At 44.7% G+C, this 15940-nt stretch overlaps 1 protein-coding gene across 2 annotated transcripts in view; it reads right to left on the bottom strand.

The window, feature by feature from the left end:
- The window catches only part of LOC126539693 (uncharacterized), a 31334-nt gene that overhangs the window by 14081 nt on the left and 1313 nt on the right, over positions 1 to 15940 (bottom strand). The window contains exons 2-5 of one of the 2 annotated variants that reach the window (XM_055075076.2): positions 10539 to 10778; positions 7756 to 7884; positions 5910 to 6130; positions 2907 to 3173 (exon numbers count right to left, since the gene is read on the bottom strand). In XM_055075076.2, coding sequence (XP_054931051.2) covers positions 2907 to 3173; positions 5910 to 6130; positions 7756 to 7884; positions 10539 to 10778 — 857 coding nt within the window. Of the gene's footprint in view, positions 1 to 2906; positions 3174 to 5909; positions 6131 to 7755; positions 7891 to 10538; positions 10779 to 15940 lie in introns of both variants that reach the window. The other variant, XM_050186560.3, reaches the window with a different exon arrangement.

Below are 15940 nucleotides of genomic sequence, written 5' to 3' on the forward strand. Positions count from 1 at the left end.
ATGTCTCTCAGCGTGTCCGTGCCCCGCCGTCACGTGGCCTCGTCACGAGGCCTTCCTTCTTGCCCGGGACTCCGAGAGTATAAAACCAGCTGCCCCCGGACGCCAGGAGAGAGGCTCCGATTTCTTCTGTTGAGTTACGTGCTCTCCCGTCTCTCCACTTCGGTCGACCTGACCGCCCGCTCTTTTGCGATGCTAGAATAAACAAGTTGTTCTGTTACCAGTCGACTCATGCTTTGCCGGGACCTTCGGATGCTTCCAGTTGTGCCCCAGGCCGCCAGGCCAACGCTACCCTTGGGGTTTGCGACCCATTTGCAACAACGGGCGTCAGCGCTGAGATTTCCAACACAGCTAAGCGCGCCCATCTGTTTCTGTCCCGTCAAAGTGGACATGGCTACGTTATTGCCGCAAACTTGCCAATATTAACGATATTACTCATTACTGATACGGAAGAAACTGTTTTAATGCATGTAATGTACTCACGAGAAGAAAAAAAATCGCGTTCGGTGCGTTCGGCTTGCTCCGCCGGCCGCCATTTTTGTTTTGGTGTCCCGCAGCAAACGCGGGACGAAACAAAAATTTTTCTTTTCGCGGGAAATTTAACCCGCGTAATGATCGCATCCCTGATTTGGCGTCAATTTTTCTGACAAAAAAAGTGCGATCATTATGTGAGTAAATACGATAATTAGCCTTCTGAGCATGTGCAGCACTGTATTTCTTGCACAAAATTTGGAAGCACAGAGGTTTGCGTGAGATTGTCTGATATTCGATATTTGTCTCTTTTTTTTCTTGATACGATTCAATATTCAATTAGAAATCCACTATTCGGTATTTGCACACCCCTAGAACTGTAGAACCTCACTGATACGTTCCCGTTACATACGTTTTCCCAGTGCCAACGTTCAGTATCAAGAACACAAAAAATTATCCAATAGAGTTACGCTCATTTTTTACTGGTTCATACGTTCCTAGAAAACATGACTTTTCAGCACCAACATTCAGTAAGTCGCCAAACTGTGATCGTATGATACGTTTTGCGGCCGCTAGATGCCATGTAAACAAGTAAATGCGCGAGGGACACACAATCAAGAACAGTATGTAGTTGCCCGCAGCGGAAGCTTCACCACAGTACTCGCTCGTACATCTAATGTGAAAATGCCGACGCGCACTCAGTTTCTCATTTCGGTACCAGCAAATCTTCTCCAGGCTCATCGCATGTGGCATTCACAGCTATCACCACCAATCTTATTGTGATAAGCATATTCGCCTATCTGTTTCACAATGTGGTGCATAGTGCCATTGTTAGCATTCTTCATGCTTTTAGCAGGTGATAATCCAAATGCACTGCCGTTCCCTGCTGCAGGCGGCACAATGTGGGCATCACGTTCCGCCTCGGTAGCATCTGGAGTCGTCGACCAGCTTTATTTCGTTTCAGTTTCCAGTCGCCCTCTTAAAACACCATGCAATAGGAAAACAACAAAACGCGTCTCGGGCTGCCGGAGCACCACCAGCTAGATGAGCATCAGCGTCTCGTGCCGCAACTATTCGCGCGATGCTTTGCATTATGTAGATGTCAACAATAGTTGAGTCTGTGAAAATTTTTTTAGTTACTTCAGATCGTACGTTTTCACAGTTGGTACATTTCTTCTTGCGGCTTTTTATAAAATGTATGAACGAGGTTCTACTGTATTCAGTACAACAGAATGTTGCTAATTAATTAGTTTCAGAGGGGGAAAAAAAACTTGATTCTGTTCCAACATAAATTCTATTGATAAACAAATATTTTCCAGACCTTCATGTACTAGAACTGAGCTGTAATCAGTGCTCCCTTTAATAAGAGTAGACCGTACTGTACGTCTCGATTTCCATGCACCTAAATTACTGAAAGCTTGCAACGTTCTTGTTATACAATGCTAGCAGACTCCAAAGCATGTGCAGCACCTTATTTTCTTGCCCTAAATTTGTAACCTGTAAATGTTGTACAAAAATGTTCTGGTATTCGATATGCAGCATTTTTTTTTCTTGATTCGATTCGATATTGAAATCTACTATACAATATTCACAAACCCCTAATTATAATAATATGTCCTTTAAAGGCACATACGAGTGCTTTCTGCAACTGGTGAGTAAACGAAGCAGCGATAACACTTTCATGGAAGTTATGCTGGATGTTTCACATTTCTCATCCCAAATTTTGTTCAGAAGAGGCTATATGGGCAGGTATTCTTTAGAGCGCCACTTTTAATGGCCCATTCCTCCGGCAAGCAGCAACGTAACTGAGCAAACGAGCACAACAGTGAATGATGAAAGAGCAAATGCGGAGAGGCAGAAGAAACACGCGAACCGCGAATGCCGGAGACCACTGAGGGTGGCCCCTGCAGCGACGTGCGCACGGGAAACTGGTTTCGTGTGGACTTGCCTGACCGCTCATTGTGTACTCGTAACTGGTCTCAGCCGGACCGCTCGTTACGTGCTACTGTCTGCTCACATCAGCTCTCGTTCGCACTTTTTTGGTTTGCTTGGTTTGGTTTCGTCTCGTCTGCACTTGTTTAAATTGTCATGGTTTGCGATTGCTTGGTAATCTGTTTGTATGCACGTCGTGAATTGTGTAGTAGTTTCTGGAATCCAAGTGGCACCAGCGATTACACTGGAACCTTCAACGAGTCATGTATAAAGCCAACGCACTTGACCCACAGATAAGATTTTCGATGATTGTCGACTCTGCTGCATGTCTCTCTCAAATACTTTGCTTCAATATATATAGAGCTGCACTCAAATTTCGCATTAGAGGGTATCGTAATCGTCAGTGAATTTATTCCCCCTTTCCTAAGGATTGTAACTCGGAACACAAGTTACCTGCACAGACAGGTTATACATGTGAAAGTAAGGTACATGTGCCAGCTAGTCACCTGCAAGCTTAGCCGCTTGTCACCGTCTTGAACCAAGTGTCGAACCGAGGGCTCGCAGTGCGACAGTCGCCTGCGTGCTGCTTGGTCCCCGACGAGCACAACCGTCACGTGTCGTAACCCATCTTCGTAGTAAGCATCTGAGCGAATTGCTCGTTGCTGTTGAGGCAGCTCCCCTGCCTCGCTGCTGGTTGACGAGCCTCCACACAGCAATGGAGGCGTGGCCGATGCAACACGTGGTAATGGCTCAGTAGAGATGGGTGCGACTTCCTGTACAATCAGTGGAGCACATAAGTAAATTGTTTGTACAGAACGAAGCGCACAGCTCGTGTGTAAGCTCACTAAAAGCTAGTAGTATCACAGTGTGAGCAAACCACCCATAGATGAAGATTCTATAAGAAGTCAAGGTCACGAGTGCAGCACACCAAGGTCCCCACATGCATGCTTTGCACAGACCATTTTAAAACAGAAGGCATATCAAGTGACTGTGACCTGTGAACGAGAAAGACAAAACCACCTAGTGAACTTTACCTTCACAGCATGGAAATTTATTTAATGTCTATCACCATGGCTCAGACTAGCACTTTATTGCAGTCTATGAAGAACCATGTGTCATTCTTCATAAGGTCCATAGAGCATTTGATATTCTGTATGTATCAGACGACTCCGCAAGGATTGTAAAAGGCATTGTGGACCGCACCTCCGACTAACCCCTTCACTAGTTCATTCTGCAACGCACACAATTCTCCGAAACGCCAAGAATGTGTGACGCAACTTATTGCTGATAGCTTAACATGTAAAGTACAGTAGAACCCCGCTGTTACGTTCCTCACTCCTGCGTTTTCCCGGCTGCTACGTCGTTTTCATCCGGTCCCGGCATAGCTTCCATAGGATCCAATGTATAAGGAACCCCGCTGTTACGTAGTAGCTGTGAAAACGTTCGCGCGTGATGCGTCGCAACCCGAACCCGCCTGGGCTAAAGTAGGCAACGCGCTCCAACCGCCATTTTGGCTTTAGACAAGTTTTAACCGGGCTTGGCCGGGCTTGGCTATGGAACTGGCTGCAAGAAGCCGCACGCCAGTTCGAGAGGCCGCCACTAGGTGGCCATTCGTGAAAAATGCTCTCACTATCATCACTGTGATTACGGTCACCGCATGGTTTGTTGAACGGGTCGACTCCCGGAGGAAGGAAACTCAGGAGAGGCCCTGACGTCACTCTTTGTGAAGCTATAGCTAAAGGGAAGCCGGAAGTTGGCGTTGCTCATGGCATTGCTCCGCCTATCGCGCCAGCTCTCCTCTCTTGTTTACATTTCTCGCGAAACCACGCCGCGCTGCGCGCAACCCGGCTGCTCGGATGCGCGCGCTGCGCAGCAATACTAAACAATCGTTGGCACGTTAGGATGATTACGCCAAAGAGGGCAAAATTTCCCCCGGATATTCCTTCGTCCGTTGCCATTGCCGTGGCGCGGTGACGACGAGGAGCACGAGCCGCATGATGCCGGGGAGTTGCCAAATCCTAGCTTTCGAGAAGCCGTCGCGGCTCTGGACCTCCTCCGCAGGTACGTCGCACCTCACAGCGACGCTGACAGCAATGCGGCCTTCCAGGCTATTGAGAAACGTGTGGCGATTTCTAGCGAGCGAAAGAAACGGCAAGCCACCATTCTAGACTTTTTAAAGTTTTAAGCGCACTCTGCGGAAATAAATTGTCTATAGTTGAAGCTGCACTTTTTTCATTCATTTTCGGAGCTTTCCTCACTGTTGCGTTTTCCCGGCTGTTACGTTTTTTTTCCTCGGTCCGGTGAAAAACGTATGAACGGGGTTCCACTGTACCTTACTGTTTGAATGGGCTTTCGTAATCGACTACAAGCGGTGCACGGTTGTCATGCTGTGTGAGAACTCAATTTACCATATTTATTGAAATCTACGCCGATGTTTTTTTTTTTCTTTTTCAAATAATCATAAACCAAACTCTAGGACCGGCTTAGATTAAAGGATTTTAAAAATCGTGCCAGCTTTTGATAAATATGGCGCATAGCTAGCGCCATCTAGAAAAGTCAGTGTCGCAGCCGCTACTAGCTGCGCCGGGCGGAACCTCAAGCGGTGCAAGAAAAATGATGCAAGAAAAATAGCCGTCGTTGGAGGGGGCAATGGGAGACGCTTTTTGCGTGCGCTGGCCGCAATGAGGAGATGACAGCGATAAGGAAGATAGCGATGTAGAATGAGCTTCACATGTTCATATTCAATAAATGCTGTTTCATTTTGTGAACACTGTCCTTGCTTTTTTGTTCTGCCTACATTCGAGGTGACTTCTTTTTTTTTTCTGGCTTCGGACTTTTGGGAGTTGGCTTAAAATCAGGGCTGGCCTAGATTCAAGTAAATACGGTATACTCGTTCTGTCCAACGTTGGCTCTGTTGGCATCCATGGTCGCCATCTTGTGATGGCAATGATGCTGGCTAGGCTGGCTCCGATGGCAGGCTGTTGCGACTACTGTTTTGGTTTCGTAACGGATTGCACTGCCCAAGATACTTTAGGACGAATTTTCATGGAAAAAATGAGCACAATAGAATTGGGCACATACTGGAATAATCCATTGTGAGCTACCATTTTTGCTTTAGTATCATCCTGAGCTAGACCAAAAATAGGCATTTGTGATGGGAGGTAGTGCGTGTTCAACGCATTCATTGTACCTTAAGCACTGCCAAGACTAGTGGACAAGTGCAGTCGCTACCGCAGTCACCATTAAAATCAGGCGCATGCATCATGACCAGTGAAGTTTCCCAAAAACATGCTGCACTCATACGCAGATGCTGCAGAGTGCAATCATAAACAGTTAAAGAAGTTCCCAAAAGGCGCTGCAACACACCCAAGGAAACCAGGCACAGCATAACATATGGATATGACATATGGACAACCACCAACCACCTTCTTGTTAAAGATGAACCTGCAAGAACCAGATCAAGTGTCATGGTACTACCGTTAGAGAGATGCAAGTGTTGAAGCACCAACCTGCTGTTGCAGCTGCCGGTCAAGTAATGCAGGAGGAGCATCGTAAGGAGGTGGGGCCTCTCCAGGAGGCACGTAAGCCTCTGGGGGCTTCCAGAAGGTGTACGGCGGAGGGGGGTCAGGGCAGAAGCCACCCAGGAAGCCCACACCCTGTTCTTCAAGTGCCAGCTGCCGCGCCAGGCAAGCCTCTTCCAGGCTGGCCGCTGCCCGGCACCCATTCAGCCCTGTCGACCAGGTCAACCAAACAGGGCAGCAAAGTGCCATTCATGTATGCGTGTGACACACAAAACGGCACACAAAGGTATGGTGCAAAAAAAAATATGCAGTATGCATATTTTTTCAGCCACCAGTCAGGCACCAGTGGGCTGGTGACTGATTCCAAGATATGATCACAAATGCACGTGTTTACTCCTTGTATCATGCAGACACTGAGAATATTGGGTTAGTAAGTTGATACGTTCTGGGAAAAAAACACAAGCAAGAAAAAACTTACTAATCAGGAAAATGTATGATCCAAAGTTAAACAATTTGACAAACTCAACTATTGTTGGCATCTACGTAAAATTGGGCATCGCGCAGATTGTTGCGGCACAAGACGTCAATGTGCGTTGGGCTGGTGGTGCTCCGGTAGCCCAAGAAGTGTTTTGTTATTTTATTATTGCGTGGTGTTTTAAGAGGGCTACGGGAAACTGAAATGAAATCAAGCTGGTGGGCAATGCTGGATGCCACCAAAGCGAAGCATAATGGCCACGTTGCGCTGCCTGCAGCAGGGAACGGCGGCGTGTTTGGATTATCGCCAAATAAATGCGTGCACTACGCTACTAATGGCAATATGCACCGCATGATGTGAAACAGATAGGCAAGGATGCTTATTGCAACAGGATTGGCAGTGATAGCTGTGAATACTGCGTGCAACGACCCCGGAGAAGATGTGCTGGTGCCGAAATGATAAATTAACTGTGCGCCGGCGTTTTCCCGCGAGATGGATGGGCGAGCATTGCGGTGAAGCTGCTGCGGCGGGCAGCTATATACTGTTCTCAACTGCGCGTGCCTCGCGTATTTTCTTGTTTATATAGGATCTATCTGCCGGAAAATGTATCATGTGATCACAATTTAGTGACATACTGAACGTTGGTGCTGAAAAATCATGTTTTCCAGGAACGTATCAACTAGTAAAATATGAGCATAACTCTACTGGGTCATTTTTTGTGTTCTCGATTCCGGAAGTTGGTGCCAGGAAAACAGTGCAACAAGTTGTTGCATACTGCAACATTGTAATAGGGTATAAGACATGCCACAATAAAGCACAGCCAGACAAAGCACTAGTAGTACTAAATTAGCAGTTGTGCGGCACAGTAGCCATCCCAGCTGTAAGAAACTTTGACCAAATTTACTACAGACTTATGACACAAGTGCAGTCACCACTGCAGTGCGGCACAGTAGCCAAGATAGTAAGAGGCAAAGGGTTAAAAGCTTGACTCAAACAATGCATTTAGTTAAAGTTGGTGTGAGAAGTCTTGTGCATTTAGGTGTATAAACTTGTTTTTGACAGGAGTAAAGGCTTTGTCACCAAGCACTGATAGTGCAATGTGGAAACAGTACCAAACATCTGTAAAACATGTTAAAAGAATGGTAATTTCACAGCAGGGGCAGGAAATTTAAATATGTGAAACAGTTAAACTGTTCTTAAGAGAGTGTGAACGTAGGCTCTTCTTCATCGGATAGAAAGAAGCTGTGGGTTAACCTGGCAAACTAAACAATGTTGCACACTGCTCGCTGCACCTGTTAATTTGATACATCAGCGCAAGTCATTTTCCTCCAACAAACAAACCAAGAATTCAAAACTGACTTCGTAACATGACCAGCAGGCGCCTCTTGCGGAGTCGATGGATCATGAACAGCAGCAGAGCCACAATGAGAAACGACGCCACTGTGCTAGCCACCATCCGAAGGCCCAGAGTAGTGGCACTCTGCACATCTGCTCCTGACGCCAAAGAAAAAGAAAGAAAGAAACGAGATTAAAGTTTAACGGGCCAAAATATTTTCTCACAAGCCCTTTAACCTAATGGTTTATATTGAAAACATAGTAGCCTGCTGATTACAGTCAAACCTTGTTTCAATTAAACATGATTTTACAAAACAGTCGATTTAATGATATGCTTTCAATTTCCCAATACACATTCATAAAGCCTAACGCACTGAAAACCTCATAGCAACAAAGTGAACTCAAGATCTCACCTAATTTAATTAACTTTTGGGAGAGAATATGGGTAAAACAGGAGAAAAACATGGCTATGCCAAGATTCAGTTCAGGTGATGGACGTCATTGACTTCTTAAGAAGGTTTGCCGCTTTCACATAGGAACGCAAGACATACTCAATGGGCTCAATGTGTATGATAACTGCATACTCAGGCAAAAATTACATTCTGTTTTGCTATTGAATGTTATTTGCATAAATATTTCTATTTTATAGAAGTTCTCGATTTTGTTATATAATTCTTGGGTCTCATTACCTCTGTTAAATCAAAGTTTAACTGCCTAACATCAATGTTGGATGCCTCCACAGAGAAAATGGAGCCATCACTCCTGGATGTGTCACTTTCAGTACATATCAACTGGCTAGCTAAGAAAATAGAAGCAGTAATCTTGGTCACTCCTAGATGTACAACTTTCAACCCATACTAATAGGCTAGCCCAGCAGAAGCAAGCATGATGACAGAAACTTGTTGGAAAGTACACTTACTGCAAGATTTATTTTCACACCATGTCATTGTAAGGCAGGCTGACAAGATGGGCAAATCGCACACCACAACATTAGTGAATGGATCTGTCACATGGTGCATCTCAATTAATGCAATGTCACACAAAAGTGGAAGTACTGCCAGATGTGGTCAATTGAAATTTAAGGTCATCTGCGGCTAGGGCTACAGATGATCTTAAAATGTTTTGCCATGTGGTGCAACGTAAGAAAAAGCTGCATTTCTACACAGACTAATGCAGCACTTTGCTATAGCAATAGTTTGTAAATGCTTACTGTTACAAGTTGTGCAGGCGAGCATCTGCTATAACAAGCATGGGGTCACCACTCTGATTGACAGTGCAATACTTGTACTTTGCCATGAACATAAACCTAAAGTTGAAAATGAATGGCGTTTCAAGCTTTACTTTACCTAACGAGTGGGCAAAGATGTGTTGTGGCAGATGTAAAGAGTCAAACACAAAAGATTTGTTTACGGCGTACATTTTACTGGGATGACGTACAGAAGGTACACATTCCTCCAGTTACAAAATTTTAGGCTAAATGAAACAAAAAAAAGACATCAATTTGTTGCTGCTTCCAAAGCACTTGCTAAAATTTCATATGAATTCTATGTAGAAAAGCAGGTTGCAAAAGTGCACAACAACAGTGGACATGTTTGTAGCCTGTTAACGAGCTCTGAGCCTAACAGTGCTACGTGTGGCACAGCTAAACAACAGCAATCCTCAAAGTGAATGGCTGGCAACTACCAGATCAACAGTACTACCAATATAGCTGCAACGCCCACCGGTGAGTATGAATCACCAATTACATCAGCTCACAATTAACAAACATCCAGTTTTACCACATACTGTATCCAAACACAGTCTGATTAGCTAACAACAGGAGGGCATGTGGAAATGCACAAATGGCCAGCCACATCACAAGTGACTGCCCCGGTACTTTAAGAGCCACATGCATGTAACACACACGGAGCGTCACAGCCTCCTTGCGCAGCTGCCACTTCGAACTGAAGTGGTGCTGGTGCTGGTATTCACTGGTGCTGTGCCAGAGCATCACCGATAGCTGAACAGCTATCATATGACCAGCTGCTTCCTACATGATACATTGCACAGCATCCACTGATACGCATGTTCATTCTGCAGTCTTGTCAAAAATGTTCCTCTGGTCATTACTGTTTAAGTGTCGCGCCCAAGTGAACTAGTCTAGCTGCCGAACACACTCGTGGTTGAACTCAAGATAATTCATGAATGTGAAAAACATCTGTTAAACTGGCTCCACCATCTACTCAGAAGTTGGTTTGACTGAAATTTTATTATAGGCTTTGCGATTATACAACACATAGCGCGACAAAGCTTACTGTTGGCGTTGCCCATGTTTCTTGTTTTCTGACATGTCGGGCTGCCACAAAAAGCCCGCGCATATTTTAAATGACACAGAAATTCACAGAAACTTCTTATAAACTATTATTCAAGAGACTTCGATGTTATCACAAGGCATTTTCAAGGGACAACAGCAACGAAGAGGTCATGTTGCTTGAGGAACGCTAATTATACTAAGATTAGTAATTAACATAATTTGTAATATTTGTTTGAATTTCGAGGTTTAAGCATTTTTTTAATGTTCAGCAACGTATTGCCAATAAATAGCGCTTGAATTTAAAGCCTGGTAATGTTTTACTTTAACCGAAATTAAATCTGTTTCACTTTGGAATAACACACAGCCCCCAAAGGGTCAAGGCACAAGCCTTGTAGCCTACTTTTGTAAATACATACAAGACACCAACCACCAAGTGCAAGTGCTGACACATTTGTGCAGACAAAACCATGCATGCAAAACAAGAACAAATAAAAGAACGTGCAAAGTGACCAACCATCGGGTGAACCAAGCGTGGTGCCGTTGCAGGCATAGTCGCAGCACTCGCCCGAACCCCTAAGGTATGGCTGGTGGCAGTGGGCTGGTGGGTAGCAGGAAGTGATGGAGCAGGAGTCTGGCCGTCCACGCTGGCAGGTGCACTGCTCACAGGGGTCCTTGCCCTCGGGCGTGTACCGGTCACCGTGCTCCACAGGACTGCCTCGCCTGTCCACACATCCTCCTGGTAGGGGCAGGCCATCTGCACATGGGTGAGCCAATTCAGTTCAAACAGTTCGACAATGCGAGGGAGCACACGGCATGCCTGCACACTGGCAAGCAGATTAAACAAGAGCACAAGTCTGGCTTATGCCATCTTATCTCCAGCAGCACACACAAACAGTTGGGGAAAATTCACAATTTAATACAGTGGCACATGTGCATTTGAGTTCAATACAGTGGTGCCAAAGCTGGGCACAAGCACTGTACTGTTTCGGATCTCGTCAAGAATTTTAATGTCATCCCAGGCCTACACAAAATTCTGGAAAAATGCACATCTTCCTCGCATTTCTTCTACTGTACCGTGGCCTGTTTCAGATCGATCAATTTCTAGAAGCCATCACTAAAACTGGGAGGACCAAAGCAAATAATAGCTTGAGAACCTTTGTGTCCACCTAGCTAGCTCGGTAAAACTCATAGGCACAGGCATGGGCCTGCACAATCTCTGGTATAGAGCAACATCCCACACTGGAGATTTCAGGTGCTAATGTGAGCTAGCTAACCAACTTGTGTGGTGGTTTAAAAGTTGCAGGGTTAGCTTCCCGGTACAATCTTCATTTCCAATGCAATCAACAAGGGTTAAAGGTTTTGGTCGAAGTGACGCTTTTTTTTTTTTTTTTACGCCTTGTGGCTTGTGCGCCCCTTTGTTTCATAGCGTACATGTTATAGGAAAATATAAAGACAGAGAATGCAGATCCTTGAGGCCCACAACATCAAAAGCAGTCCCGTAAATGTATTAGTACAGCTTTATTTTACTGACATCAAAAGAGTGCGACGCTCTTGCACATAGCCCCACATGAAAATAAATAGCACATAAGTTGGCATAAATTGATATCTGTCTATCTTTTGTGGGCAGAGATACAAACATGACAGCATACCCGACAACCTGTGAACTGTATATTCATAAAGATATTGCAAGGGAAGAGAGGACAATAGTAGGTTCCCCCCCCCCCCCCCCTGAGCATGTAGAACCCATTGATGGCACTACGCGTGGACACTAAAGGTCGGCACTCTCAGTCAGCACTGCAAAAGATGAGGAAAATAAAGTTGGGTGGCGCATACTCACGGCGCAAGCATGGCATGCGCTAGTCCGCTCTAAGAGCCTGCTACGCTGGTCCTCTGGTTCTGGCGCTCTGCTGCAAGCCCTTGGTTTGCGAGAAGCATAAACCTTTTGCAGGATGCACATCACTTTCTTAGACACAGTGCTATATAGATACAGTGCAGAAGCAGCAGCAGAAAACTTGGAACAACGAAAAGTGTCAAGCAACATACAAATTTTTAGATCACAGTGAATCTTTCAGCGACTTTACTGATTTCGGCTGCTTCAAGAACTTCTCTTATTAAGCTTGCCTTAAGCAGATAACCTTCTGGTCTCCTTTCGCAATAGGAAGCCATTTAAATGTATCGTTGAGATCGATGTACAAAACATTTCTGCAAACAGAATTTATTTTTCACAGAACTTAAAAAGGCATTTGTAAAATAACAGAATGAGTCCAATTTCATAAAACTTCAAGAGAATTTGAGGGAGTTGGTAGGTGTGAGACATTGGAAAAATAATAAAGGTTACTAATACATGCCAAAGGACAGTGCATTGCACTTGTGCAATTAACACCATATTAGTTTATGACAAGCTGACCTTGACTTCACTTACAACTGCTTTTCTTATCAAAGAATAATGCTGTTTGTCATGCTCATTTTTATGCAATTTGCATGATCTACAACAGTGTAAGCTAATTGACTGAAACTGTCGCTCTTCAAACAACATATCCCCTTCAGTCACAGTGCAAACATACATGTATGCTGCTTGTTTTCATCAGTTTTATCTTGAGGTGACAGAGAAAAGAACCATGGGCATTTCACTTCAGGTAAACTCAACACCCTGCATACTCAATGTGGCTTCATTTCACTCTAATCTGCTGAATATTCACCCGTATGATGAATTTGCTGAAGGTGCCACCCTGTATGATGAGATGTTCTACACGTCACCTTCTGTCAGCAATGGCAAATGAATAGCTTTTCCTTGGTCGTAATGCTTGCAGCCAATAATTGCCTTCTGCATATGCTTTGAGCCAATGATTCAATTTTTCTTTTTATATTAAAGAATACATGACATGGCTGAGCATACAATAAATTGAGATTTGATTACTCCGTGATTGCAGAGACTCAGTAAAAATTGCACGAAGTCCCATTCTAACACCTTGACTTTCTTGCAATGAAGTTGGTAAAACCTAGGAATAAATGTAACTTTAACACTTTGAGTCTATCATATTTGTGACTGGAGGAGGTATGGCAGCAGATGTACTTGTGAATGCTGCAAGCAGCTATATTGTTGGCGAATGTGAAGAAAGCATACAGTATCTCGCCAAGTGTGAAAGGGTATAGGGGAGACGACCAGTAGATATGCTGTCACTTCAAGTGGAGGAAGACAGTTACATTCTAAAGTTGCACAAGAGGTCACATTTGACATAAACTCTGCTCCAGATCAATGGGCAGCCCCTGGAGTTATTCAAAGCTTTTTAGGTGACAAAGGGGTGGACACAACTGTAATATTTGTTACTAATTTGACATAAAGAATGTCAAATAAAGCTGGTTTGTTGCATTCAGATTACCATGTTTAAAGGGGCCCTGAACTACTTTTTATCGAAGTGAAGAAAGGCATTTGAAGTGAAAATGGGCGATTTCAGAAATACTTTGCTGCAAAAAGTACTTCAATGCGTTCAGCAGAAGCGGACCTATTGGCAATCAAGCACGGCCTCCACTTTGCTCTTGTTCCTTCTCGAATGCATTGCACTCTGAAGGTTACGGCGCAGCGGGGCGTGCCCATGACGCTCTGCCTTCTATATGTCACTGTGGTGTGCAGTTCAAATTTCATTTTGGATATGAATGTAGGCACTACGACTTCTGCCTTTGGTGCCTACGACGCACTAAACACAAGCCAAATGCAGTTGTCCTCAGCACGTCACAGTGCACTTAGCCAGTGGACTTGCGGCGGCCACAATATCTATGCCATGTAGCCGACCGCAGCTTTATGTCAGGTATCGGCCAATAGCAGCCGTCTAGGGAATGACAAAATAGTGCGTCTAGAAGAGGGCCTTCTGTTGAAAAGAGAATGTTTGAGAGAAAGGTGACTTCGCAATCCACTTACGAGCTCCACACACCGCGTACGACAGGAAAAATTGGCTAAGATGTTCACAGCAGCATATACTACACACGGGCTATGTTATTTCACCAAGAATGAGGGGTGGTTCAGGGTCCCTTTAAGGCGCAAGCTTTCATGTAAAGCGTGAAGGAAAAAAACACTGGAAGGCGATTTAACCTCCAGTTGAAGTCGATCAAAGACGGTCCTCCTGGGCAAGCTGGGGGTGAGAATAGGGCGGAGTCACTGCGCACAGCACTATCGCGTCACCCCTTGTGTGAGGGAGTAGGACTGCTTCAGTTTCTTTACTACACTATTTGAGAAATCAGCCCCCATTTTTAGATTGCACATACCCACAGAAACGGCCCACGTTTTTTAGGCTGCACTGCCTTTGGGATCAGGCCATATTCTTAAGCTGCACTATCCTTGGGTCCACAAAGAAAGGCTAGAACTCCAAGCACCCCATATGATGAAGTGAGAGTAACTGACTAAGAAAGACGCTGTCTTTAAAATGTTTTTCTAACAATTACGGCATGATTTAGCAAGTACAGCTGACTGTCAAGAGACTGGAGACAAGAGATGTGTCTAAAATGCAGCACCTCCAGTTCCTATAGGCACTCTGCAGATGTAACTCCAGCCCCAACGAGGATGCCTCTAGTGGTGGCATGAGCATAACTGGAGATTAGTAGCAGCAGCAGCCATAGCTAGTTACTATCTGGGCAGCAGCGGCAGCTTTAATACACAGAGTCCGGCCATGCTCTTCACTTTGTTTTGTTCCACATCATGCACATTTCAACCGAAAACTGAGGCTCTCGACGTTAACTACCATAAATCCACATCCAAAGCGCAAAACCTGCGGTGCTGTAGGGCGCAAATGTTTACAGCAGTGCTCCAGGTACGAAGCTTTTTGCCAGCACGGATATCAGAGAAGCAGCGGCCCAAACTCTGTACGCAGCCGATTTGTTGAAGAAAGTCAGCTATATGCTTGGTATTTTCGTTGAACTTGTTCTCTTGACAAACAGGTGCATCGTGGAGTTACCTGCAGTACATTCCTTTTGCACTTGGTAGAGTGTGTTTTGTTCCGGGCGTAATTTTTGTTCGGGAGACCGGGCGAAATGCGCACGAAGCTGATGAAAGTAAATTCGAATGCCAACAGCTGCTGGTTGACACCAAGACGTGAAAGCCGCGAGTTAGGCCAGGAGATACACCCCCGCTACACTGCCAGGACTGCCATTAACAGGCATTCATTATTTTATAACTTTTGGGAACAAGCAATTACACCCATGTGGCATGGTGCAGAGAGCAATACGATGGCATCTTGCAGTCTACCGTCAGGTTGCAGACATTCTTCAAAAATCATTTATGCACCAGGAAGAGTTCGCATTCCAAAATATGTGTCCTTGATCAATTGCCAAGCAGTTAGTTGCACACATGACGAATTGCTGTGTTTTGCAAACAGTCGATGTTTTATGACAGCTAAGGCGCCTGTGCCAAAGTGACGAATGTGCTTTAGTATGCTTCACTTTAGTACAAACCTTTAATAAGGTTAAACATATTGATTGGAAAAATGCAAGCTTGGTACGTAGGGTTATTGCTCCAGTGACAGTTGTGAAAATGTCATCTGGAAAAGAAAATCAACCCAACCATACAAACTGCTGAGCTGCGGACGAGAATGAGAATGAATGAAAATTCTGCTTATCAACAGCAACAGCGACACTGCACGCAACACATTGGCACTCAATAACCATTCAATCAACAAACTAATTTTGAGACACACAAGAATCTTTTGGTGATTACATGCCACTCAATGAGGGCTTACCTTCACACACATTCTGTGCACAAAAGAAAAAACGCTTTCTTTTAGAACGGTATCGCAAACTCACTGTAACACACCAAACGCCAGAGATCAAGCACGTTAGATTTTACAGATAAGCTACCAGTAGTTCGGAGTGCCAGCATTATACAACTGCGTTCAGCGTTAAAGAGAAACAGCCCAGTAGAAAACTCGA

The sequence above is a fragment of the Dermacentor andersoni genome, chromosome 3 (assembly GCF_023375885.2).
Source record: "Dermacentor andersoni chromosome 3, qqDerAnde1_hic_scaffold, whole genome shotgun sequence".
In the NCBI taxonomy this organism is placed as follows: domain Eukaryota; kingdom Metazoa; phylum Arthropoda; class Arachnida; order Ixodida; family Ixodidae; genus Dermacentor; species Dermacentor andersoni.